This window comes from Ictidomys tridecemlineatus, chromosome X (assembly GCF_052094955.1).
Source record: "Ictidomys tridecemlineatus isolate mIctTri1 chromosome X, mIctTri1.hap1, whole genome shotgun sequence".
NCBI lineage: Eukaryota > Metazoa > Chordata > Mammalia > Rodentia > Sciuridae > Ictidomys > Ictidomys tridecemlineatus.
Genome location: NC_135493.1, coordinates 84,084,900 through 84,109,940, shown reverse-complemented (window position 1 = coordinate 84,109,940; position 25,041 = coordinate 84,084,900). Strand labels below are relative to the sequence as shown.

Genomic DNA, 25,041 nt, shown 5'->3' with positions numbered 1-25,041 from the left:
AAAAAGGATTTAATATGCTATGACATACTATTTCCCTAAGAATTCAGTATTAGTTTAAACATAGCCACCTATCAAAGTAACTTTGATTATAAATCAAAGTAATTCAGATTAATGATGGAAAATGTCCAATAATTACCTAAATAGATGTGCTACAGATGTTTGATGAAAATCACGAGTCAACAGAAATAATCCTCTGAGAGTAAAAATAGAATTGAACTTCTTTATTCTGATGAAGTGTACCTATACAAATAGCAGACAGCATGGTGAGGCATCTGAATTTCCCATTTTCTATCAGGCACAAGAGAAGAATACCAAATATGCAATATATTCAACATGGGACTGTGTTGAGTCTGTCCAGAGTTGTAATACAGAAAAAAAAATAGTGTTCAAAATAGCAGAAATAGGTTGTCAGTATTCAAAGATGATATGATGGCATATGCTGAAAATCAAACAGGACTGAGAGATAAATATGGGATAAGCATATCTAGTATGGCTGTCAGAAAGAAAATCAACATATGACCCTGACATGCATACACACAAGCAGTGGTACATTCTGCTTTGAACTTAAAATTTCAAAACGGATACAGTTTTCAATGGTATCAAATACCTAGGAAAAAGCCAAGGCAAGTGAGACCTCTTTGGAGAAATTTGTAATTTTATTAGGAGAATTGGAAGTCAAATATCCAATACAACAACAGCCTGCAGTGTTTTCACTTTGTCTTCATTTATACCTCAGGTGGCCCTTCACCTGTAATATAAGCATAACAGTTGGGGACATTATCAGCAGAACTTGATTTATGTGGTATTAAAAACATATCAATAACACCAGAAATTTGGTTCTATAACACAGACCAAATCAAGATCCGTGTGTGGCACTGTTTGGCTTACATTCAATTACACCTCTGTGGAGACCTTGAAGAGAGACTTATGGGCATGGATGTTATCACTATTCTTACAACACACCATACTTTCTAATGGTACAGAAAATCAAGAGACTGACTTTTAAACACAGTTAATGAAACATAAATTCATCTTCAAAAACAAAGATAATTTTAAGTAGAGAGTAAAAATCTGGAACATTTACACTAAAAATCTAGCAACACAAAAAATAAAACAAAATGAATTAAGTAAAAAGGTATAATTAAAATGTTTTAGATAGATATAATAATTTGGATATACAGTTAATATCACATTTGGAACTGGATACATGATGTGAAAGGGAAATTAACTATTTCATTTGTCTGTGGAAAACTGTTGGTTTTGGCTAGATTACTCCTGAATGGTTTCTAAGATGGTGACAATGATTCTTTACTTTTCACCTATACTACATCCATGACTATGAATAGCACCTCTTTTTTTACATTCAAAAGCACTCTACTTTGTAAAAATAAATTATATGGTCACATTAGTTTTCAGCTCTGACCATTATTTTTAACATTCAAATGAGAAGAAGGTATATGCCATGTCTCATAGTATGGCAATCAAAAACTAAATGAAAACAAAGGAAGAACTGGAGAAAGAGAGGGAGGGGGAAAGTAAGATAAATTCAAAAGGAAACATTTATATCTAATAATTGCTTTGGAATGGCAACAGCTTTTCTAGATATTAGTGATGTTTAGATTCATGTACTACTGGAGTGTCCTAAATTATGTGTGCTCTTGTGTCATAGCAATTTCATTCATACATTTAAAATATCAGAATTTAAGAATGTATTCCCTTTCAATTATATGATATATTTGCTATCTGTTAGTATCCTGCTCATTTTCCTTGTTGGGATTTTTCCACTGTGTTTTACATTATGAAATCTGAATTGTGATCTTGATCACCAGCAATCTTGTCATTTATTAGTTGGATTACTGGCTCCTTTTATCATTCATACAGGTCTTTCATTAAGTATCCCTTTCCCTTTCCATTAGGTTTATCCTGTTGCTCTTACATATATTTTTATATAGCATGATCACATACTTTGGCATTTATCTTAATATCATATTCGTTTAAAGTATGATATTCCTAAGACTGTGTTATAATCATGTTCATTAGATTTCTGGAAGTGGTCAGAAAATAATTTTCTACCATAAATAGTCAAATAGGAAGGTTTATCATTGCAGAGGAAAAGCATTTAGAAAACTAGTGTAATTTCTTCCCTTGATACAAAGTGCTTCATTAAATTCAGAAGCCCTCATAACTTATGGTCATCCATTTGGAAAACACATTTATAAATCATACTTAAGTGGACTACAAAGAAAGCAATACTCCATAGTGTTTGAACTTCAACATTTATCCAGTAAAATCTCAAGGTAAAAACATGTACTATATAATATATGGTATGGGTAGACAAGATGGTATAATATACTGTCCATTGTCATAGTAGAAAAATTACTACATTATATGCACATATGAAAGTGCCAAATCATAACCCATTATTTTATACAAGTCATAAACACAGATAATTATAATTTTAAAAAGTCTGCACTGTAGTGAATCAAAGAGAGATAAAAGGCCAGAAGTCTTCCAGTCAGAAAATCAATTCTTCCTTTGAAGCTGGAAATTATTTTGCCTCTTCGTAGCTTCACTAGGGTCATTCCTGTGGTGTTTTCCACTCTTTTTCCTGCCTGACCTTCCTTCCTATACTTCATGGCTCTCAAGTGCAGGATTTATGTCTGACTCACCTTCACTATTTCTTGCAAGGATTCGGGCTCCTCTGTGCAGTACGTGCTAATGAATATTCATATTTGTGAACTGAATAAATTTGTGATCAGGGAAGGTGACACATACACGTATTTCCAGCTATTTGGAGGCTGAGGTAGGAGAATCACAAGTTCAAAGCCACCCTGGGCAGTTTAGGGAGAATTTGTCTCATAATAAAAAATAAAAAAGGACAAGGCTGTAGCTCAGTGGTAGAGCATCTTGATTTCAATCCCCAGTACTACACAGAAAAAAAAATTTATTCAGTTGTAGAAGAGAAGAAAAGAAAGAAGAGAGGGAGGAATGGAAGAAGAAACAGAAATATCACTTCATCAAGTATGAGAAGGGGACAAGTATTTGCATAGCATAGACATCTTCCTCACAATTACCTTGACCCTCTCTGATCGCCTTTCATTCTTCCTGTATCATGAGCCACAGAAATAGAAACTAGACTACCTGTTCTCTTTTTATTATTCTGTCATTTCTGGCTTCATTGGGGGAAGGACTGAAAATGCCATTATTTACTAATAGACATCTAACTCAGAATATGACAGACTCTGAGAACAGACATTCAGGTCTCCAAACAGAATTTTAAAAAAGGGAAACGTCAGGCAGAGTGGATGCTCATTTGCTTAGAAGCAGTGAAATCTCTATTCATATGGTGTAATTTCATTCAAACACAAATTTCAAGATAACTGAATCATGAAAAAAAGACCACCTCCCCATTCTATCCAACAGAACCAGAGGGTGCAATAATAAGCAGTTGAGATGATTTTAATATATGATTTGAATTCACTATTTTTAATAATTGCAAAAAGGATCAATTTAGAAGTTAGGGATTCATTCAGATTCCCATCAGTTTTGTTATGTCTGGTATGAGAGTCTATTCAGTACATCAGCATGTTTTGTAGGAACTGATATTTCAACCACATTCTGTATGAGTTAAAAAGAAAAATAATGAAAGCAATCTGAAAATTGCTACTGGTTGCTAAAGAGACTTCAAAGTTGAAAATTGCTTTCTTACTTTATGGTTTAGGCCTAGCTTGTCTTTGTAAGTGAAAGTCAGGTATCTGAGGTCTAACCACTTTGCTTAAGAACCTGTATGTGTGAAATGTGTTTTTAATGTAGTAGGAATGTTATCTCTACATTAATGAAGATAAAATATTGTGGAAAACAAATCTACATAATTTTGCAACATCGTGGATCACATACCTGCTTCTGGTACCAGAGTAGGTTCCAGACTGGTTACAAACTCCCCCCTGACATCAAGACCATCCCCCTTTTTACCTCCAGTCTTTGGCTGAAGCAGTTCTAGGAGATTAACTTCCAGGCCAGCCCCTTAAAAAAGAAAAGGTGAAAATGAAAAAGAATTACTGGGACTATTAAATGATATTAGTAAAAAAAAAATAAAAGAAAATGTTCTTGAGTGACATCAGCAAGATAGAGAGACTGGAAGACTTCTGACTTTCTCCCATGGATGCAACGAATAAATACCTACAGAAACTTTGGATATTTTTGTTTCTAATCCTAAAATATCCAAATACCCATCAAAGGTACTTATATACAGACTAGTATAGCTACCTGTATGCCAGTATATTGAATTATCCAGCTTTTACCAATCATACAGTAAAACAACATCAATCAAAGAAAGAGTGGTTATCATTCATTGACTTGCTCTTTCAACTGTTCATCCCTTTATAGCACAGTACTGGGGGATTTGACACTACAGATATCCAAGAATTAAGCATTTTAAGCAAAACTCTTCACTTTTTCTTACAAAAGGATATATCATGAGAAAATACTAAATATTATGTTGAAATTGAAGTAAGGCTCTGTCTCCACCAGGCAAATGTTCCTTGATCAGTCTCTACATCTATGCTCTGGTTTTTGAAAGCAGGAAATGAGTTAACACACCCATCTACACAAGTTTCATTATGCTATTGTTATGTTATTATGTTAGATATGTTGACTTGGGCCTCCCTACACATGATAGTGTAAGAAAGTGCTTCCAGTTTTAATTCAATGACTAAGAAATCATGTACAATCTTATGAGTAAAATTTCCTTGGAATTACTAATGCAGAGCCAGCCCTGGATAGCAAGGCTTCTAAGACACAGAGTAAGCCTCCAAGGAAACAGCAACAATCTGTATAGCAAGGAAAAGTACAAACCTGCCAACTCTGCTCTCCACTTTCCTAATCAACTTTCAAGAAATGCTTGCATCCTTTTCCAGTGTTACTGTCATGATTCACATGTGCACCTTACCCACAGGTATTTTTCTTGCCCTTCCCATCACCTTGAGCTTCAGGCTGTCCTCCACTTTCTCTCTCCTGATCAGGTGCCATATCCTGACCTTCCATTGGAGGTTCCTCTTCTTCAGATGGCTCATTACCAGACTGCTGAGCCTATTGGAAGATGTGTGTAAATCTAAACAGAAATAAAATCTAAACTTGTATTTACATCAACAAAACAAAATTTTGTTGATAATACAAGTACCAACTTAAAAATACATAAGGTATTGAGATATATATATATATATATATATATATATCAAACTACATGAAGGCTAAAAACCATTTTTCAACCTGATTCTGCTTTATTTATTTATTTACCTATTTACTTTTGGTAATGGAGTATGCTTTCCCACTGAGCTATTGCTCTGGTTCTGTTTATTTTTGAGACAGGGTCTCTCTAATTTGCTGAGGCTGGCCATCAAATTGCAATCCTCCTGCCTCAGCCTCCCAAGTCACTGGAATTACAAGTGTGTGCTGTCAGGCCTAGCTTCTTATTCTTTTTTTTTCTTTTTGTTAACAAAGCTAGTCTTCTCATGCTGAGGTTACTCCCGCAGGAGTTAACTGCAGTGACTTTATAAGGGATTTGAATATACATGGACATGGATGCATGGGATCTATTGTAAGCATCAGAAGGAAATCATCACTCATAGTTCCTTTGAAAGTAAGAGCATCCATCCAGGCCACAGTAGAACAGACTCCTCCTGGATCAAAGTCTCCTTTATGACACCAACCATCACCCCTTACGATCATGGAAATATATTACCAGTCTAGCTGTAATATCAACAACATTTCTCAAAAACGAGCTTCTGTTAACAGAAAACATCAAATATGAAAGCACTCACGACCACAGGCTCAGCAGGCTGAGAAGATTCTTGTTCATCTTTTGTCTCTCTAGATTTTGGGTTTGGTCTTCCTCGTCTTTTCATATTTCACACTGAAAGCTACATAATGTGATTTGAAATACACATTTAAGATAATGGCATAGGCGACCATTTCCAAAGCCCTGAGTTAATGCCCAATTTTCTAAAATGTAGAATTCTTCTCCAAAGTAAATCCCAGGATAATTGCATCTCTGCATTCTTCCCCAGTGTTTTGCAGAGCCTTTATTTTGTCCAGGCTGTCAGAGAAATTGCCTTAAGGCCCAAGGCAACATCCTACATTTTGGATGAGGTTCATTTGGACAAGTGGATTTCCCATCATGGAGACATGTAGGAAAATACTCCTCGAGAATTAAAATTCACGAGGCTACTGCTTATGACACACTCCCAACAACTAGGTCCATTCGTCCCTAAAATAACAATTTTCTTGAAGGCACAGTCTCCTTAATTCCCTCCCAAAGCCTTTATGGGCGTTTTGGTACCATCCAGAGCACAGGTGAGATATTGAGATAAAGATCACTAGTTATGCCACCCACTGGTTATCACTAGTTATGCCACCCACTACTCTGCACATCTAAGGGATGCAGTCACAATCCCACATTGTGCCCATGTTTTCATGTTCATTCCTCACTTCCCAACCTGCTGCCCGCTAGAGTCCCCACTGGAGACTTGGGAATGTGTCCTATGGGTCTGGAAGACATCTCCAGGATTCCAATAACTTCATCACCACCTCCGACATTCCTCCCAGCTATAAAGGTAGCCAACCTCACCACAGTCCACCTAAGTCTTCCCAGCCCCTTCCAGGATAGCAAATGCCCATGGTGATGGTGTCACCTTTGAAAAGGATGACGACCTCCAGATCCCTCCCACTCCCAGTGCTGGAAGCTGGCTGGTGCCTCCTCATAATTCTACAAGTCTGACTCAAGGACTCACCTGCTTGCAATCAGCAAGAAAGAATGAATACTACCCAAAGAAAAAAGACACAACCAGCCTTGGCATAGCTCTAGGAACACTAGGAAGGCAGTAGAGCGCATGCGCAGTAACTGACACAAAGCAGGGAGCATGCGCACTGAGTCAGGCTCCCTGAGTGGGGGCTGGGCTTTTTCCAGCCTCAGCAGAGACATTCTGTCTTGCAGAATGAGATTCTGGCGCAGCCACCGCCCAACAACTTTTTAAAAATTTTTTTGTTTCCCTTGCTGGATCTTACTTTTTCTACTTTGAGATTAGAAAACTCTAGCTTATCTTTAGGACAAGATATATTTCAGAAAGGCCCACTTTAAAAGGAATACTTAATAAGGAACTTAATATGTATTTCTTTCTTTTTTTTTCAGGTCAGACTTGGAACCTGAGTGGTCCTTATCATCAAGTCTTCTTTTTTTCTTTCATTCTTTTTCTTTTCTTTTTATTTTTATTGAGTTTTAAAAAATAAACGACAGCAGAATGCATTACAATTCTTATTACACATACACAGCACAATTTTTCATATCTCTAGTTGTATATAAAGTATGTTGATGCCAATTCGTGTCTTCATACATGTACTTTGGATAATGATGACCATCACATTCCACCATCCTTGCTAAATCCCCTGCTCCCTCCCTTCCCCTACCACCCCTCTGCCCTATCTAGAGTTTGTCTATTCCTCTCATGCCGCCCCTCCCTACCCCACTATGAATCAGCCTCCTTATATCAGAGAATACATTTGGCATTTGTTTTGGGGGGATTTGCTTTAATATGCATTTTTTATTTTCTTTTTCATTATTTTTAGTTGTAGATGGACACAATATTTTATTAATTTTTATGTGGTGCTGAGGATCAAACCCAGTGCCTCACATGTGCTAGGCAAGTGCTCTACCACTTAGCTAGGACTCCAGCCCTCTTTTTCTTTCTTTCTTTTTTTTAATTGACCCTGCTAGAGATTGAACATGGGGGCACTCTACCACTGAAATATCCTCATCCCTTTTTATATTTCCTTTTGTCACAGGGGTTTGTGGAAGTTGCAAAGCTGGCCTGTAAAAGTGAAGTTTTCTGGACTTAGCCTTCTTTGTCACTAAGTTTGTAGACATGTGCTGTAGTGCATGGCCTTCATATGTATCTTTGTATGTATTTTGAACAGAAAGTTCTTTGCTTGCTGTTGCTGCTGCTTTGTCTTTTCCTTCTTTTCTTGCGTGTGTGTGGGGGGGGGAGGTCATCATTTCAATGTCTTTTTCCCACACTGAGATAATAAATGCATTCAGATTTGTTGTCTTCGAGGAGAGAAAAATGTGTACATTTAAATTTCTGACTATATCTGTCATCATTCAGCCAGGATATTCAGAAATATACATAGATATTGGTCTTAGCATCTAGGTTAAGGCTACTGTCACATGGTATACAGCAGTAATGGCTACCTCATCATATACAGATGAGCATCATCTTCCACTATTAGCCCAATGACTTGCAGCATATGCCAAAGCTGAAGTTTTCACTCAATGCTGTAAGGGAGCAGAGTACCTCAGCAGAGAAAGTGGCACCACAGAGGTGGAAAGACTTAAAGGATATTCATTTGGATTTTGAAGTCTAGCATAGGAGGGGATCTTTTAAGGTGGTTGATGGGTTTGGGATTGGGAAGGAATTGTGATGTAATGATTCAAGGTTGTTGGACATAGGGAAGCTCAGAATTTTTAATTTATTTGTAATTGACCCTTAATATTTGTGTGTTTATGGGATATAACATGATATTTCAGTATGTATGTATATCATGTGTAATAATCAAATCAGGGTAAATAGCATTTCCTTCACTGCAATGATTTATCTATTCTTTGTATGGGAAAGTTTCAAAATCTATCTGCTAATAATTCTGAAATACACAGCCAATTATTAACTGTACTCACCCTAGTCTGTTATAGTACTCTGTAATGTATCCCTTCTATCTAACTGTATTTTGGTGGCCAATATCCACCCTTTGTCTGTCACCCTCCCTTCTTCTCCTCTCAGCCTCTGCTGACCTCTGTTCTCCTCTCCACTTCTATGAGGTCAACTTTCTAAGCATCCACCTGTGGATGAGGACATGTAGCACAAGTGTTTCTGTAATGAAGACGCAGCTTTTGAAACACAAGTTTGAAAGAATGTTGGGGTAAAAAAAATGTCACTCAACACTTTCATTTGTGGAGTGATGGGCCTTTCCTGCAGCTGGTGAAATGAACAATGAAGTTTTTGGGAACTTTACTTTCCTGGGTAAGAGATTCCTGCATTAGTATAGTTATGTTGAGGTAGCCAGTGGCATATAAACTCTGGTTTATGTGAACAGTGGGCTGTGTGGATGCTTTCAGATCTCATTACTTCCTTTTATATACTTTCAGTTTAGTGTGGGAAATGAGTCACTGCTCCCACTGTCAGGGTACAGCTTATCTCCCTTCAATAAACTATTGCCCCATGTCCCACCCCACCTCTATCAGCAGAATTGACATGAGGTTTAAGACTACCCTCTCATCGTGCTCCATTGCATGATCAAAGAAGCTAACTTTCCCAAAGTATAAACAGCAAGATCCATTTTTCTCAAAATAATTACCTGACCATCCCGAGGAGCATGCACTTAGATCCAAGATTGATCCAGAATATCCCAATAGGGAAAGCCCCTGTTTGAGGCCCCATACATGTTTTTGCATCTCATATATCTAATGTAAACCAGAGAACAAGCTTTCTGGGACATGCACAATAAACATTGTAGGCAAGACACAGGAATATGTCAATCACTCATTGTTTAGCAGAAACCTCTGTTAGAAAAAAAGCCCACCAAAGGCAAATAACTTAGAAGCACATATAAGCTAAGTTCCCCTTCTGAGTGGATGGGCAAGATTCCTTTGTCACTGTTCCCACTGTCAGGGTACAGCATATATCCCTCCAATAAACTCTTAACTGTTTTCTGTTATCTTGATGAATTCTTCTCATGCTTTCCATCTCATCCCTTCCCTGCACTGGGCATCTTCTAAACGCCCCATGAAAGAAAATAGTACATGAACAGTAAAGAGAATAAGGGGACTCTGATTGGCAGAAGGCTTTCTGTTAGTAATTTAGGATACAGTGTTGCAGTGGCTTCTATACTTTCCATGTGGCTGGACTTCGCTTAAGAGATATATTGAGCAGAAAGAAGAAATTTCTCAGTCTTTCTCTTTCCTTAATCAGTACCTTGAATAGGTATATGGTTCTGTAAAATTTTAAAAATCACACACACACACACACACACACACACACATCCCCACACACAATGAGAGTAGTCATTATCTCATTATCTCATGGCAATATTTAGCTTATCTTTTATCTTGTTTGGTCATTCTCAGCAAGGATATTATCATTACCAATGTTTATGCCTTTTTCCATTCTTAATTCTAATTTTTAATGTAGTACACTGCAAAGCACTCAATCAATGGGAGATGCTAAGTTCCAGATTTAGACTTTCAACGAGAAGCTACTTAGCAAATAGTCAAACACTTGCTATCAGATAGTTGGAGGTTGTGCATCCTGAGAATTTGTGCTTGATGAGATGTGAATGGCTCCACAGCAGCTTATAAGGGCAGGCTTCAACTGATGCCCATCTCTAGCTTCCTGTCTCCATTATTGTGAGAGGTTATCCCTGAACAACCAGAAGTGTTCGAAGGATTGTAATTAGATTTGGATGTGAAAAGTTGTGAAACAGTTCTGGTGAAACACTGGAAACAGCAAAATGTATGGAATACCTTGAAGAGACAAGAATTGCCTGATGCATGACCCTAAGGACTCTCTTAAGGATGTTAAGTCAGGAGTGTGGGCAGGAATCCATGGCAGCACCTCTACTGGAGGGATGCCTCAATTCCTCACATGACCAATACTCCCCATCTTCTAGGTAAGGATTCAATACACAAATTTAGCTTAACATAGGACCCAGGGATGCAGGAAGGTCAGAAAATGCCTACAGATTCTGGGACACTGTCATAAGAGTGCTGTAATCCACACCACCTAATCTCATACTGGTGTCTGATATTTATTCATCTATTCCCTACCATGTTAAATACAATTCTCATGAATTAGGAGCACATTAAGAAGATGGAGGTACCCTCAGTACAGCAGAGTAATGCATGACATTAACGTACACTTCAGCCCAAGCACAGCCTCCATATGATGCTGAGAACACAAGAAACCACCTGTCAGCCCTTTTGCCTGACAGTTCCTGTCTCTCCATGTGATGCTTACCATGTGCAAGACAGACACTACTATCTGCAGATCAATCTTACAGGAAGTATCGGGGATTATGTTTTGTGGCAACCTTGCAGGACCCATATCAAGGATGGCCTTTTAGTGTGAAAACACTTGAGTGCAAAGGAGGACTACAAAATTGGGTTTTCCTGTGTATGTAAGAGTAATTTTATAGCCCAATATATTCACCATTGAAGGTGTCCATGATCCATTATACTGTTTTCCAATGTGCAGATTCTAATCAATTTTGTAAATCTTAAAACAGAATATATTATAAAGTAGAATATATATGGAAACCTTTTACATTCTTCATATGTTGATCAATATAAATAAAAATATATGCATCATAAAAGAACATTTATCTGTAAAGTTACAAGTGAATATTTACCCAAATGAAACACATCATTTATATTTAAAGAGTTTTTTCATATAGCTTCTGAAGAAATTTCAAAACGCAGAGTCTTAGAAAATAAAAACATCTCATCAAGGGGTAATGTATAAAATAGCTCATTTCACTATACCATTTGAATGATATCCAGGGAATATCAAAAGTTCCCTAAAAAGATCAAATGTTTGTTCATTTGATAGAGAAAATTTTATCTCAATGCCTCAATGCTTGCTTTTTCATTTTTAAATTAGTGGAATTTCTAATAATGTTCCTATAGTTTTGTGATTTGAACTTTAGTGATGGGAGCTGATTTTCATCTTAATTTTGTTTATTTATCCTTTTATTTTCATGATGATTTAAAGTGTTTCTCTTCAAAATTTCATTGAGAGTATGTGTATAAAAAATTACCCATTAGTTTTATTGTATGAGGAATAATTTCCCCAAGTATATAATTTCCAAGGTTTTTAAATTTTTTTCTCTGTTTTAAAAAATTTAACTCTTTAATAGTAATTGCATATATTGATGGGGTACCATGTGCTGTTTTGTTATATGTATGTGATTAAAGAAATAAGGAGATCATAAAAGAAATGGTAGACAAATAACCAATTGTTTACTTTGGAGTGTTCAATTTTGGATGATTTTTATTTTATTCTTCCATATTTTATAATTTTCTGTTCAGAGCATCCATTGCTTTTTTACTCAGAAAAGAAACAGACATTATTTTACATCAAAAGGCAACATTAGGAGGTTTTCAAGATGGAGGAATAGAGAGGGTTGCTTTCCTGGCTGTTCTGTGGAGTGAAACCAAGAAAGCAGACAGGCAGCTTCTCAGCAATTTGAGTGAACAAAAAAGTGGAGGAACTTTACTGGAATTTAAAACTGAACATTCAAAGCAGGTCCTGAACTCAAGAAATAGGATATAATAAAATAAGGAAGAAATCCCCAGTGGCACAGCCATTGCCAGGGCCAGGCCAGGAGCACCAGCCAGAATGGTCCCTCCATGAGCACAGTGGAGGGATAAGAGAATTAAAGGAACTCACATTTTTTAGAGGATCTAGCTGTGTTTAGAGATTGAGGACATTGTCCAGCAAACCTGAAAGATTTGCATAATATCTGTGTGTGGGAAAAGGAGCCACCATCTCTCCAGGTGGCCTGTGGAAGACAAAGGAAAGAACCATTTTGCAGCAGCTCTGCAGGGTTTGGCAGTTGAGGGGCCCAATTCCTGGCAAACCTGAGTTAGGTCTGAAATACAGGCCCAGTAATCACATACTGCATGGCATAGAGTGTGCTCAAGTGACCAGGAGAAAATCAAACATGTAGAGTCATGTAAACCCACCCAGTTCTACACCTCCCTCTCTGTTCTGACTGCTTATAGGACCCTGCTGGGAGAGATGCATCTGCCCAGGAACGCAGAAGGGTGGGTATGGGAGAAATTGTTTGGAGACTGAACCTGAGACCAGGAAACATGGGGTCTGAAGGTGACACAGAGGACTAAAAGTTGGATCCCCCACCAAATGAGTGGAACCCAGGGGTGACCCCTGGGTACAGTCATCCAGTGTGGACCAGCAAGTACTGGGCGCTTGAGGTGTGCTGATTTAAAATCTCCAGACCAATTGCCATTCAGCCAAGGGCCTGGAGACCACCTAAGCCCAAACCCTGCCTCCAGGAACTCCACCTCTCTTACTCCAGCAATCCAGAGTGTGGAGCATCACACTCTAGAAGACCTCACCTAAAATTACTGAGAAGATAAACTGAGAATCTTTTAAATTCCAATGGAAATAATTATTTAACTTCTCATAAAGATCTTTTTTCAAATTTCTTTTTCTCAGTTAATTGTGACCTTAATGGTACAAGAACATTTGTACATATTCATATTTGAGTTTTTTCTCAGTTCTAGCATCTTTGAAGCCAGTTACTTTTCATTGATTAGTTTTTTTTGTGTGTGAACTAGGTCTGATTAGTGTATTTTATTTTTTTATATTCTTATATTTTTATTTTTAATTTTTTTAAAAAATTGTATTTTATACATTGTTTTCTTACCTGTTTCCCTTGTTTTCTCTTTTCTTCTGATAACCATCAATCTTTATTGTTCTCTTTCACTATTCCTTTAATTTTTACCTCTTTTCTTACTTCTACCTTCATAATCATTACATCTTATATCACTTCTGTTCTCTCCCTGTCTACCATTTGAAATTATAAACCCTTTTGCAAACTTGCTGTTTTTATTGTAGGCAATGACTGATCTTATCATTTATGTTTATTGTGATTATTAACACTGTAGACATAATAGTAGGTAGGAACTATTTGGTTTAATGCTGTATACTGTTTGCATTGGTTGTTGTTATTATTTGTCTTTCCCTAAACAGTGAGGTACTGGAAAACTTCAGGAACACTGTAAGTTCACAGGGCATAAACTCTACTGCTTCAGAATTACATTGTTGGATTGGTAAACACACAAACAACATGAAAAACAAGGGAACAAATCGCCCCAAACAAACCAAGATACTCCAATAATAGAATTCATCAACACCACAGAGGAAGAAATGACAGAAGTTTAAAGTGCATGTAGTTAAAACTGATCTGCAAAGTAAAGGATGGTATAAGTAATGAAATCAGATGAATGTATAAAGAAATATTATATACATATAATGGAATATTACTTAGCATTAAAAGAGAATAAAATTATGGCATTTGTAGGTAAACGGAAGGAATTGGAGAATATCATGCTAAATGAAGTAAGCCAATCCCCCCAAAAAACAAAGGCTGAATGTTTCTCTCTGATAAGTGGATGTTGATCCATAATGTGTGGAGTGGGTGTGGGAAGAATGGAGGAACTTTGAATTGGGCAAAGGGGAGGGGGAAGGGAAGGGGACATGGGGATAGGTAAGATGGTGGAATGAAACAGACAGCATTACCCTACATACATGTATGTTTGCATAAATAGTGAGACTCTGTATCATGTACAATCAGAGAAATGATTAGTTGTGCTCCATCTGTGTACAATTAAATGAAATACATTCTGCTGTTATATATAACTAACTAGAAAAAATTTAAAAATTAAAAAATTAAAAATAATAAAGAAAAGAATTCAGAGAGAAATACAGGAAATGAAAGATCAATAAAGAGGCAGAGTTCTGATAAAAAGCAGAAATCCTCAAAATGAAAGAAATGATAAAACAAATTAAAAATTTAATAGAAAGCATCACCAACAGACTAGACCACTTGGAAGTCAGAACCTCAGGCATTGAAGACAAAATATATAATCTAGAAAATAGAGTTGACCATAGAGAGAAGATGTTAAGAAACCATGAACAGAACTTTCAAGAACTATGGGGTAACATGAAAAGACCAAGTTTAAGATTTACTGAGATAGGTGAAGGTGTGAAGATACAAAGCAAAGATACAACCATTATAATGAAATAATATGAGAACATTTCCCAAACCTAAAGAATGAACTGGAAAATAAAATACAAGAGGCTTAGAGGACCCCAAATGTACAAAATTACAACAGACTCACACCAAGGCACATTATAATGAAAATGCCTAACATACAGAATAAGGATAAAATTTTGAAGGCTTTGAGAGAGAAAAATATCAGACTATGTAAAGGGGGAAACCAAGTTGGATCTCAGCTGATTTCTCAAAGCTAGGAGTCCTGAAATAACATATACCAAGCTCTGAAAGAAAATGGATGCCAACCAAGTATCCTATATCCAGAAAAATTAAGCATGATATTTGAAGCTGAAATAAAAACCTTCCATGATTAAAAAGTTAAAAGAATTTCCAACTAGAAAGCTTGCACTACACCACATACTCAACCAAATATTCCATGAAGATGAAATGAAAAAAAAGTGAAAACCAACAAAGGGAGGAACTACACTAAAGGAATTGTCAATCAAAGGAGAAAATAATTCAAATTAAAAAGTACAAATAAAGTCACTGGAATACAAACCATACCTCAATAATAGCCTTGATCATTAATGACCTAAATTAATCAATCAAAAGAAAGATACTGGCAGATTGGATTACAAAACAAGACCCAACAATATGCTATTTCCAAGAGACTTACCTCATAGGCAAAGATATCCACAGATTGAAGGTGAAAGAATGGAAAAAAAAACATATCATTTGGGCTGGGGCTGTAGCTTAGTGATAGAGCACCCACCTCACACATGTGAGGCACTGGGTTCGATCCTCAGCAGCAATAAAAATAAATAAAGATTAAAAAAAAAAACATCACTCACATGGATCACATAAACAAGCAGGGGTTTCTATCCTCATATCAGATAAAGTGGGATTCAAGCCAAAGTTAATCAGAAGGTAAAAAGAAGGTCATCCCATATGATTTACAGGAATTATACATCAATGAAGCATAACAATTGTAAATATTTATATCCCAAACAATGGAGCATCTATGTACAAAACCTTCTCAATTTCATGAATCAAAGACACCACAATACAATAATACTGCATAAAATTAACGTGCCTCCATCACCACTGGATAAATTCTCCAAACAAAAACTTAATAAAAAAGTTACAGAAGTAAAAAAACAATTGATAATTTAGACTTAACATATATATATATATATAAAATAATTTATCCATCATTGACTGAATACACTTTCTTCTCAGCAGTACATGGAACCTTTTCTAATATGCACCATGTTATATAAACTGTATCATATATAAACTGTAACATATATAAACTGTAACATACTGTAATATTACTGTAATATATTTTTAGCACAGTTAATCTACCATGGTGTACATCCATAAAAATGGGATTCTAACACAAGTAAGATATATTCCATGCTTGCATAGTTATATCAAAATGTATTCTTCTATCATATATAATGAAAGCAACCAATAAAAAACAAGAAAAATAATTGAAGGTCACTGCTGAAGAGGCCAAAAGACAAAGTATCTGGAGGTTATTTCCTTCTCTTTTAGTGTTTTTAAAAATGATTTTATTAGTGCATTACTGATACACATAATACTTGGTTTTGTTGGACCTAATCATACCTACATGGAAATTAATTTGCTCCACTTCAATACCCAGTGTTTCCCCTTTCCCCACCCCCTGCCTCTTCTCTGCTCCCCTTCCTCTAGTCTTCGTGTCTTCCTTCTATTCATTTATTTTGTGAACTGGTGCTTTATAAAGATACATAAAGTTGGAATTCACTGTAGTATATTTTATATGTCCATAGCATAATGTGGTCAAAATGTTTCCTCATATCTTCTACTTTCTGTACTTCCTCCCTCCCCCACAATCTCCTCCCTCTACTCCACTGATTTTCCCTATATCTTTCTTCAGTCTGACTCAGCCTTTTCCCCTTAATTACTTACTCTTTCTTCCACATATGAGAGGAAACTTTTGACCCTTGATTTCTTTTCTGTTTGATGTCACCTAATGTGATATTGTCCAGTTCCATCCATTTACTGCAAATCACCTACTTTCATGCTTCTTTTTGTCTGAGTTTAACTCCACTGTCTATATCTACCACATTTCTTATTCCATCCATCCATTAATGGGAACCTGAGATAGTTCCATAACTTGGGCATTGTGAATGATGCTGTGAGGCAGGCCCATCAATGTTGATTTTAGTTTTTTGTTTGTTTGTTTGTTTTTGATAAACACCAAGGAGTAAGATACTTGGGTCATAGGGTGGCTCTATTCCTACTCTTTTTGGAATTTCCATCTTGTTTTCCTAATGGTTGTGCTTATTTGCAGTCCCAACAACAATGTATGATTGTTCCTTTCCCACACATCCTTGATAGCATTTATTATATTTGTATTCTTGAATTACACTATCATCATTCTAACTGGAATGAGATAGGATGTCTATATAGTTTTGATTTGCATTTCCTGGATTGCCAGAGATGTTAGACATTTTTGACAATTTGTATTTCTTTTTTTTTTTTGGAAATGTCTTTTGAGCACATTGGTATTTATACTAGTGCGATTCACAATCCCATATTTAGGCATCCAGTCCACGTGCCCATCAATAGATGTATGGATTAAGTCAATGTGGTAAATACATACACAATGGAGTTTTACTCAGCCATAAAGAAGAATGAAATTAGGGCAAATGGATGGAACTGGAGAACATGATGCTAAGTGAAATAATCTAGACTCAGAAAGTCAGGGGTTGAATATTTTCTCTAATACATGGAGGCCAGAGCAAGGGGGGGAGAAGGGAAGGTGGATCCCACAAAATTAGAGGAGATCAGAAGAGCAGAGGATGGGCATTAAGGGGAGGAAGGAATGATGGGATAAGGGAGGAAATATGGAATGAAACTGACAAAATTACACTATGTACATATATGAATGTATCAGATTGAATTTACCTTGATATTTATCTACAAAGCACCAAACAAATACCAAAGAAATAGAAGGAAGACCATCAGAGTAGTGGAAGGAGATTGGGAGGAGAGGGGCAGAGGGAAAGAGGAAGCACTGAGGACTGAAATGCAGTAATTTATATTCCATGTGTTACAATTATATCACATTGAGCCCCACTATTAAGCATAATTCTAAGGCACTGATGAAAACATTTAAAAAATAACTGCATGGAGGTCAGTCACTGTGGCCAACTCATCAAGCCTTCTCTCTATCCTACTCTTTCACTTCCTCCTCCATTGGGAACATAGGTGGCTCTGGGTGAGCACAGCTACCACCTGAGGACAGTGTCCTTTCCAAGCCTGTGTCCAGATTCCCCCCTGGCAGAAGTCACAGTTTTGTGCATTCACAGGACTTTCCTGGTGCACAAGGAGAAGTTCCTTGGTACACCATTAGTTACAAAGACTTCACCCAGCTCTGCTCCTCCGATGCAGACTTTGGTAACTCTGCACATTCCTTGACTGGCCTGGGAACCAGTGACCTCTGGTTTTGAAGAGAGATTGGTACCAGAGCACCTTGACCAGCAGACAAAACCCTCTCTGCAGGGGTGAAGTGATTTTTGTGCAAAAATGAGAATTGGGGATTCTGTGTGCATTATGAAGCTCTGTGTGCCTAGTTCATGGAGTGGTCCACCTGGGTTCTCCTTATTGGCCAGGGGATTTCTCTACCTTCAAGTTCCTCCAGCCTCACTGTAACAATCATTCACAGGGATTATTTCTGGGTCATTCCTCCCTGGTACTGTATGCTGTTATCTCCAGGGGAGATCAAGATGCAAGGTAGTATGTCTCCCTAAGGTGCTAAAGTAAGGGTAATCTGAGACTTCTTGCTTTCTTATCACAATGTGGGACATGTTTAAAGAATCTGTCTCCAACTCTGAGAAGTTTTGCAATGCATATGTTCTCCACAATAACCTCTGTGGAATTCTTGGTGTGCATGTTAAAGCCACAAAAAAGGAATACCTTTCATTGCCTTGCTTTTATTCTTAACCCTACTCTTAACCTGCTATTTAGGTGATATATCTGTGATCAATTGAAGGACAAGACATTAATCAAAATGTTGCTTAGGCCTCCACGACTGATACAGATATGAACCTGTATCCAGATATGCTCTTATTACTAACTCTGTGAACATGTCAAGGATTTAGCATCTGATGCTCAAGTATCCTTACAAGTTTCCAGATGGTGCTGGGAACTGAAGACTTAGGTGTGAAGCTTTCTGGGCATGCATATTCATGCTGGTGTCAGGGCACCTTCTAGTCCCTTTTACAGCCTTGCTCTTGTTTGAGAGTTCAAAGATGATCTCTTTGAATTCTGAGCTTATTTTTACAGGAGCTTTTCCTACAGCTGATGGTGTAATGGGTTAAATTTTGCTTTCTCTCCTATTTGTTTATCCAAATGGACCAGTCACATGGTACCACAATATGACATCAATTTAGACTTACATCCAATGCTGCTTTCCATTAGTATCTAGTAGAGAGGGTATAGCCTCATGTCGAAGTTCAGATCAGTCAAGGAGAACAAATAACTGAATGTGCCCATGCTGAGGGGCACCTCTGAATGCCATATGTACTGGCTCACTCTCTGCTCAGCCTTTTATCAGTCCAGGAGAGCAGGAGAATGGGGCTTCTTTGCCTTGTCTTTTCTTTTAACCCAGGACAATTTAACCTCCTTAAACAGCTCTTCCAATCAAAACAGAGAGGAGGACTAGAAGACAGACACAGAATGGAGAAACTGATGACAGCTATTCTGAGGTGAGTGGGGCATCCTTGGGGCCTACAATTGTCCTTCCCAAGAGATGCCAGGCTCCATTGTCCTTTACGAACACACAATCCACTTCACAAGGCCTGATCCCTGGACCCTGGTGTGAGAACATGTTTGTAGCAGTGCATGTTGTAGGAGAAAATCACAGAATCCCATGTGAGAGCCATGAGGCTTTCATGGATATGCTTGTCTTCTGTGATCTTCATGCTAGACAGCAGCCCTTCTTTGTGACTCTAGACTCTTTTGAGTGCCTCCTGAGGGGATCTCAACATGTCCCCTATCTCTTAGGTCCCCCTAGCACACATCTGTGACTGAGCTCTCAGACAAAACACATTCCCATTCTCACCTGAGACTTCATCAGGCAGGGGAGGGAGAAGGACCTCAGGGCTGGAATGGGACATGCATTCTGTTTCTGGGCCACATTCTTCTACTCATCAGCACTAGGCATTCAGCTCAGGAAAACACCCAGCTGTAAAGGCCAGGACTGATGGGAATGCATGACCTGCCATGTCCTTCTCTTCCAGTGACCATCGGTGAAGACAAAGATCCAATTTGGTTACTGGAGAAACTATAGTTTAATTCATCTGACTCCTGAGAAAAACAAAGGAGTAGAAATTGAGACACAGTATCATTGGTGGAGCCCACTCACTGGTACAGAACTATGAGTCTCAGTAATGGGTTGTTCCAGGGATCCTTGTGCATGGACAACTGAATGTACAAGTGTGCGCTTCATAATGTCTCCTTGCAGCCTCTGGAGCAGGGTGACTAGGGTGTGTGGGACATATGTGGCACTCTGCAGATGAGGAAAGAACATAGGCAGATGCAAGGTCCTGGGAGGCAGGGAAGCGGGACTGTCCTTTTAAAAATCATTACCTACTCTTTCATTCCGTGCTTATTTTGACATTACCCTTACAGTTCCAGCCCTACTTACAACTCTTTTTAATTGCAAACACCTCACCAAATTGGTGTCAATTGTGACAACATTAACCCACATTGATTACAAACAACCATCATAGTGCATGATTGACTAGTGTGACTCTATCATCTTGGGACACTGCTCTACAGTCCTGCAGATACTGAAATGGCACCACTTGAATATCAGAATAGGAGTTCAGTTCAACACATCATTCCTCATTTGTAGCAGCAAAAGAAGAAAAGACTGGGTTATTTGGGGGGTTTTTTTGTATTTAACTTTTTGAGTTCTTTATATACGCTAGAGATTAGTGCTCTATTTGATGTGTGAGAAGTAAAGATTTGCTTCCAAGATGTGGGCTCTCTATTCACCTCACAGATTGTTTTTTGGTTTTTTTTTTTTTGCTGAGAAGAAGCTTTTTAGTTTGAGTCTATCCCATTTATTGATTATTGATTTTAATTCTTGTGCCACAGGAGTCTTATTAAGGAAGTTGGGGACTAATCCCACATGATGGAGATTAGGGCCTACTTTTTCTCCTGTTAGATGCAGGGTCTCTGATGTTGTTCCTAAGTACTTGATCCATTTTGAGTTGAGTTTTGTGCATGGTGAGAGAGAGGGGTTTAATCTCATTTTGTTGCATATGGATTGCCAGTTTTCCCAGCACCATTTGTTGAAGAGGCTATCTTTTTCTCCAATGCATGTTCTTAGTGCCTTTATCTAATATAATAATAGTTTAGTGGGTTAGTCTCTGTGTCCTCTATTGAGCCAAGGACCTGAACAGACACTTCTCAGAAGATGATGTGTAATCAATCAACAAATACATGAAAAAAAATGCTTACAATCTATAGCAATTTGAGAAGTGTAAATTAAAATTACTCTAAGATTTCATCTGACTCCAGTCAGAATGGCAGCTATTATGAAGACAAACAACAGTAAGTGTTGGCAAGGATGTGGGGAAAGAGGTACACTCATACACTGCTGGTGGGACTGCAAATTGGTGCAGCCAATATGGAAAGCAGTATGGAGTTTTCTTGGAAAATTGGGAATGGAATGACCATTTGACCCAGCTGTCCCTTTCCTTGGTCTATACCCAAAGGACTTAAAAACAGCATACTACAGGGACACAGCCACGTCAATGTTTATAGCAGCACAATTCACAATAGCAAAACTGTGGAGCCAACCTAGATGCCTTTCAGTGGATGAATGGGAAAAAAATGTGGCATATATACACAATGGAATATTACTCATCAGTAAAAGAGAATAAAATCATGGCATTTGCAGGTAAATACATTGAGTTAGAGAAGATAATGCTAAGTGAAGTTAGCCAATCTCAAAAAACCAAATGCTGAATGTTTTCTTTGATATAAGGAGGCTAATTCATAGTGGGATAGTGAGCGGGAGCATGGAAGGAATAGATAGGGCAGAGGGGTTGGAGGGGCAGGGAGAGTGCATGGGGTAATTAATGGTGGTGGAATGTGATGATCATTACTATCCAAAGTACATGTATGAAGATGCTAATTGGTGTAAATACACTATGTATACAACCAGAGATACGAAAAAATGTGCTCTATATATGTAATAAGAATTGTGATGCATTCTCCTATCATATATAAATTTTTAAAATTACATAAAAAGAAGAAAAGAAGCACAGATGGATTTAGATATATAGTCCTGTCAATTTACTATACAATATGTCTAGACAACAGACTGGTCTAACATGAAGAATCGAGGTTTTCCCTCAATGCTGACAATATTACAGAGTTATCTATAATGAAATAGGAACACACCAGGAGAAAATGGTCATGGGCTTTGGAGTCACCTACTTCAGAAGGTTCTTGTAAAATGAAACAGATTAATGTATTAAACTGTGGTTGGCATAGAATCAGGACTCAGTAAAGTTAGTTTCTTTGCTTATTGAATTCATAATTGTTTTTATGTTGCCTTAGAAGATCAAGAATCTATATTTACTAAAATGGGTAGGGGCCAGCAGGATGCCCACTACATCTCCAGAGGTAGCATTGTCATAGGGAATGGCTGTCTGGAGGCTCAGCTACATGCTCAGGTCACCTTGCAAGACTGAGGCTCTAGGTTCTTGAATGAAGTGCATGTGCCAACCAAGGAACAAGGAAATGCAGCTGCCAATCTCCTACATGTCTGTCAGGGGAACAGAGATAGGCTGACAATAAGGTGGGTGATAAGAGTGCGTGGGGAAGGGTGACCCCCTTTACACCTGTGAATGTTACACACACCCATTCTCCAGGAGCCCTCCTGCTGAACATTGTTCATTCTGCCACCTTCTCTGTAAGCACTTCCTATCTACTGCACACAACCCCGATCCTTCTCCTCCTTCTGAGCACTTGCCAACTGATGGCCCAAAGGGGATCGATTAAGTGCCATGTAACATGGCTGTGGCTATGAGTTTTCTCCTGTTACTAAGTGCTCATTTGCCAAGGAAAGGGGCTGACCTGGAAATTCCTCCTCATGCTCACTCCATTGCAATGGCCAATCAAGCACAGCAAGGGAAGTGGCAAGGGGGATGGTTTAAGAATCTTGTGTCTTGTAAAGTGCTGAAGCAATGTTTGGATTAGCCTTGGAATGTGTGCTTCCCTTATTAGAGTGTCCTAGTCAACAGAAGCTCATGTGAAGAGTGCCCAGTTGGACCCAGTTTTGAATCTTATCTCCTCCAAATACTTCCTGCTTGAGCTTCTTAGGGTTAATCTCTTCAAGTCTGCTTGAAGACAAAGTAATGTGCAAGTGAGGGTGAATTATTTTCTTATCCTGTAACATGTTCATGGCTATTTCTGAAAATAGATAGTGAAAATTTTCACACATTGTATATTTTCATGGAATGTGACTAACAGCAGCAGTTATGTCACTTTGTACTCACTTTTAAAACCACACACACAAACACAAAGTCACATAGACACCATTGGATTCCAAAATAATCCTACTCTCAGGCCAGAGAAAATGATATTATTGTAGCGGAAACCCATTTTTTTTTTAACTCTTCTCTTCTTGATGTGGAGGGATCCTATGCCCAAAATTCAGCTGAACTCCTATTATAACAAGATCTCCAAGGTGCTACAAGTACGTAGTAACCTATACATTTTGTGGTTGTTTTTAGGGCCAAACTAGCATTCACACTTGCTTGATATATAGAATACCTTTCTGGAAAAGGTTTCAGAAAGGATGTCTTCTCAAAGCAGAACTAATTATCCCGCCACCATATGATAATCTGTGATGAGGGTCCCTCAGAAGTCTACATGGAATGAAGTTAAGTTTATAGTTTGTTAGGCACAAAGAAAAGTGAAGCTCCACATCTGAACCCCAACATAATGTGCATATGACCATGATGCTCTGTTCTCATCAAACAGGTGTGAGAATGCTACTGATCTCATCCCACACGGGGGCGCCCATGTATAACGGCCAGCATTGGAAAGATCTCTGGGAGGGGGTGGAGGCAACACTATGGGTTTCTTCTCTACTGTGGATGAGGATCACTGATTTCCACAGAAGGGAGACTACCACCTGCTTGAGTCTCACATCAGTTCATTGTAATGAATGGCTTTGGGATTGGTATCCTCCTCCATCAGTTTCTACCTTTCTCTCACCTCTCACTTGTTGCTCATAATTCTTGTCTACAGTGGAGCTGATGCTTTTTTTAAAGTAAACTTGTTTTCAGCTGATTTATACAAATAAATTCAACATATTATTGGGTTACCAAGGGATATTTCAATACATGTATGCATTGCATAATACTTAATTCAACTTAAATATATCTGCCTCCTTAAGAGTTTATTGTGAAACCACTCAACATTTATCTTCTACCTTTTTTAAAATATACACTGCATTATCCTTTTTTTTTTCAGGAACATCACTTTGGTTGGGTCTTTTTATTTAGACATAACACTGGGATTCCATTTGACATTATTTAAAAGGCATGGAATATTATGTGTTCTACTTCAGTCCCCAGTTCTTCCCTTTCTCTCCACTCCTCCCTTCCCTGTTCCTTTGTCTCCACTCTGCTGAACTTTCTGCTGTTTAGTTTAGTTTTGTTTTTTTGGTTGGTGGCTTGTGGATATCAGTGATGGTGAGATAAACTGTGGTATACTCAGGAGAAAAGTAGGTCAGATTCGTTGCACTCTTCTTCCCTCATTCCCTCCCTTCTCCCACCCCTCAATCCTTTTCATAGAGTCCACCCATCTTTCTTATGTTTTGATGAAATACCCCATTTCCCTTTCTCTCTCTCTTTTTTCCACCTTATTTTGGAGTAGCTTCTGCTTATTGAGAAATCATTTGACTCCCTGTGTCTGGCTTATTTCACTTACCTTGATAGTCTCCAGTTCCATCCTTGTTCCAGCAAATGCCAACATTTCACTCTTCCTTATGGTTGATACAGTGCACTGCTCTTAAGGGTAGTCATTCTATTGTGGAATTGTACACCAGAATTTCTTGCTCCTGTCTGACTGCAACTTAGTACCCACTGCTCAGCTTCTCTCCATCCCTCCCACACTCCT

At 37.9% G+C, this 25,041-nt stretch overlaps 1 protein-coding gene across 1 annotated transcript; it reads right to left on the bottom strand.

The window, feature by feature from the left end:
- Window positions 1-244: 244 nt before the first annotated feature.
- On the bottom strand, window positions 245-6,876 carry LOC120890716 (P antigen family member 3-like). The gene is made up of 5 exons (XM_040288373.2): window positions 6,789-6,876; window positions 5,820-5,918; window positions 4,980-5,088; window positions 3,898-4,023; window positions 245-748 (listed from the first exon to the last, which is right to left on the bottom strand). The coding sequence occupies exons 2-5, from the start codon at window positions 5,901-5,903 to the stop codon at window positions 726-728; spliced, it is 342 nt and encodes a 113-aa protein (XP_040144307.1). The 5' UTR covers window positions 5,904-5,918; window positions 6,789-6,876; the 3' UTR covers window positions 245-725.
- Between the last annotated feature and the right edge of the window lie 18,165 nt (window positions 6,877-25,041).

Excerpts from the sequence above, each read along its gene's own strand:
- LOC120890716 (XM_040288373.2), bottom strand. The coding sequence starts at position 5,903 with ATGAAAAGACGAGGAAGACCAAACCCAAAATCTAGAGAGACAAAAGAT. Across the intron at positions 5,089-5,819 it reads AGCCTGCTGAGCCTGTGGTC|GCTCAGCAGTCTGGTAATGA; the intron begins GTGAGTGCTTTC and ends ATCTTCCAATAG. Across the intron at positions 4,024-4,979 it reads AGGACAGCCTGAAGCTCAAG|GGGCTGGCCTGGAAGTTAAT; the intron begins GTGATGGGAAGG and ends TTCTTTTTTAAG.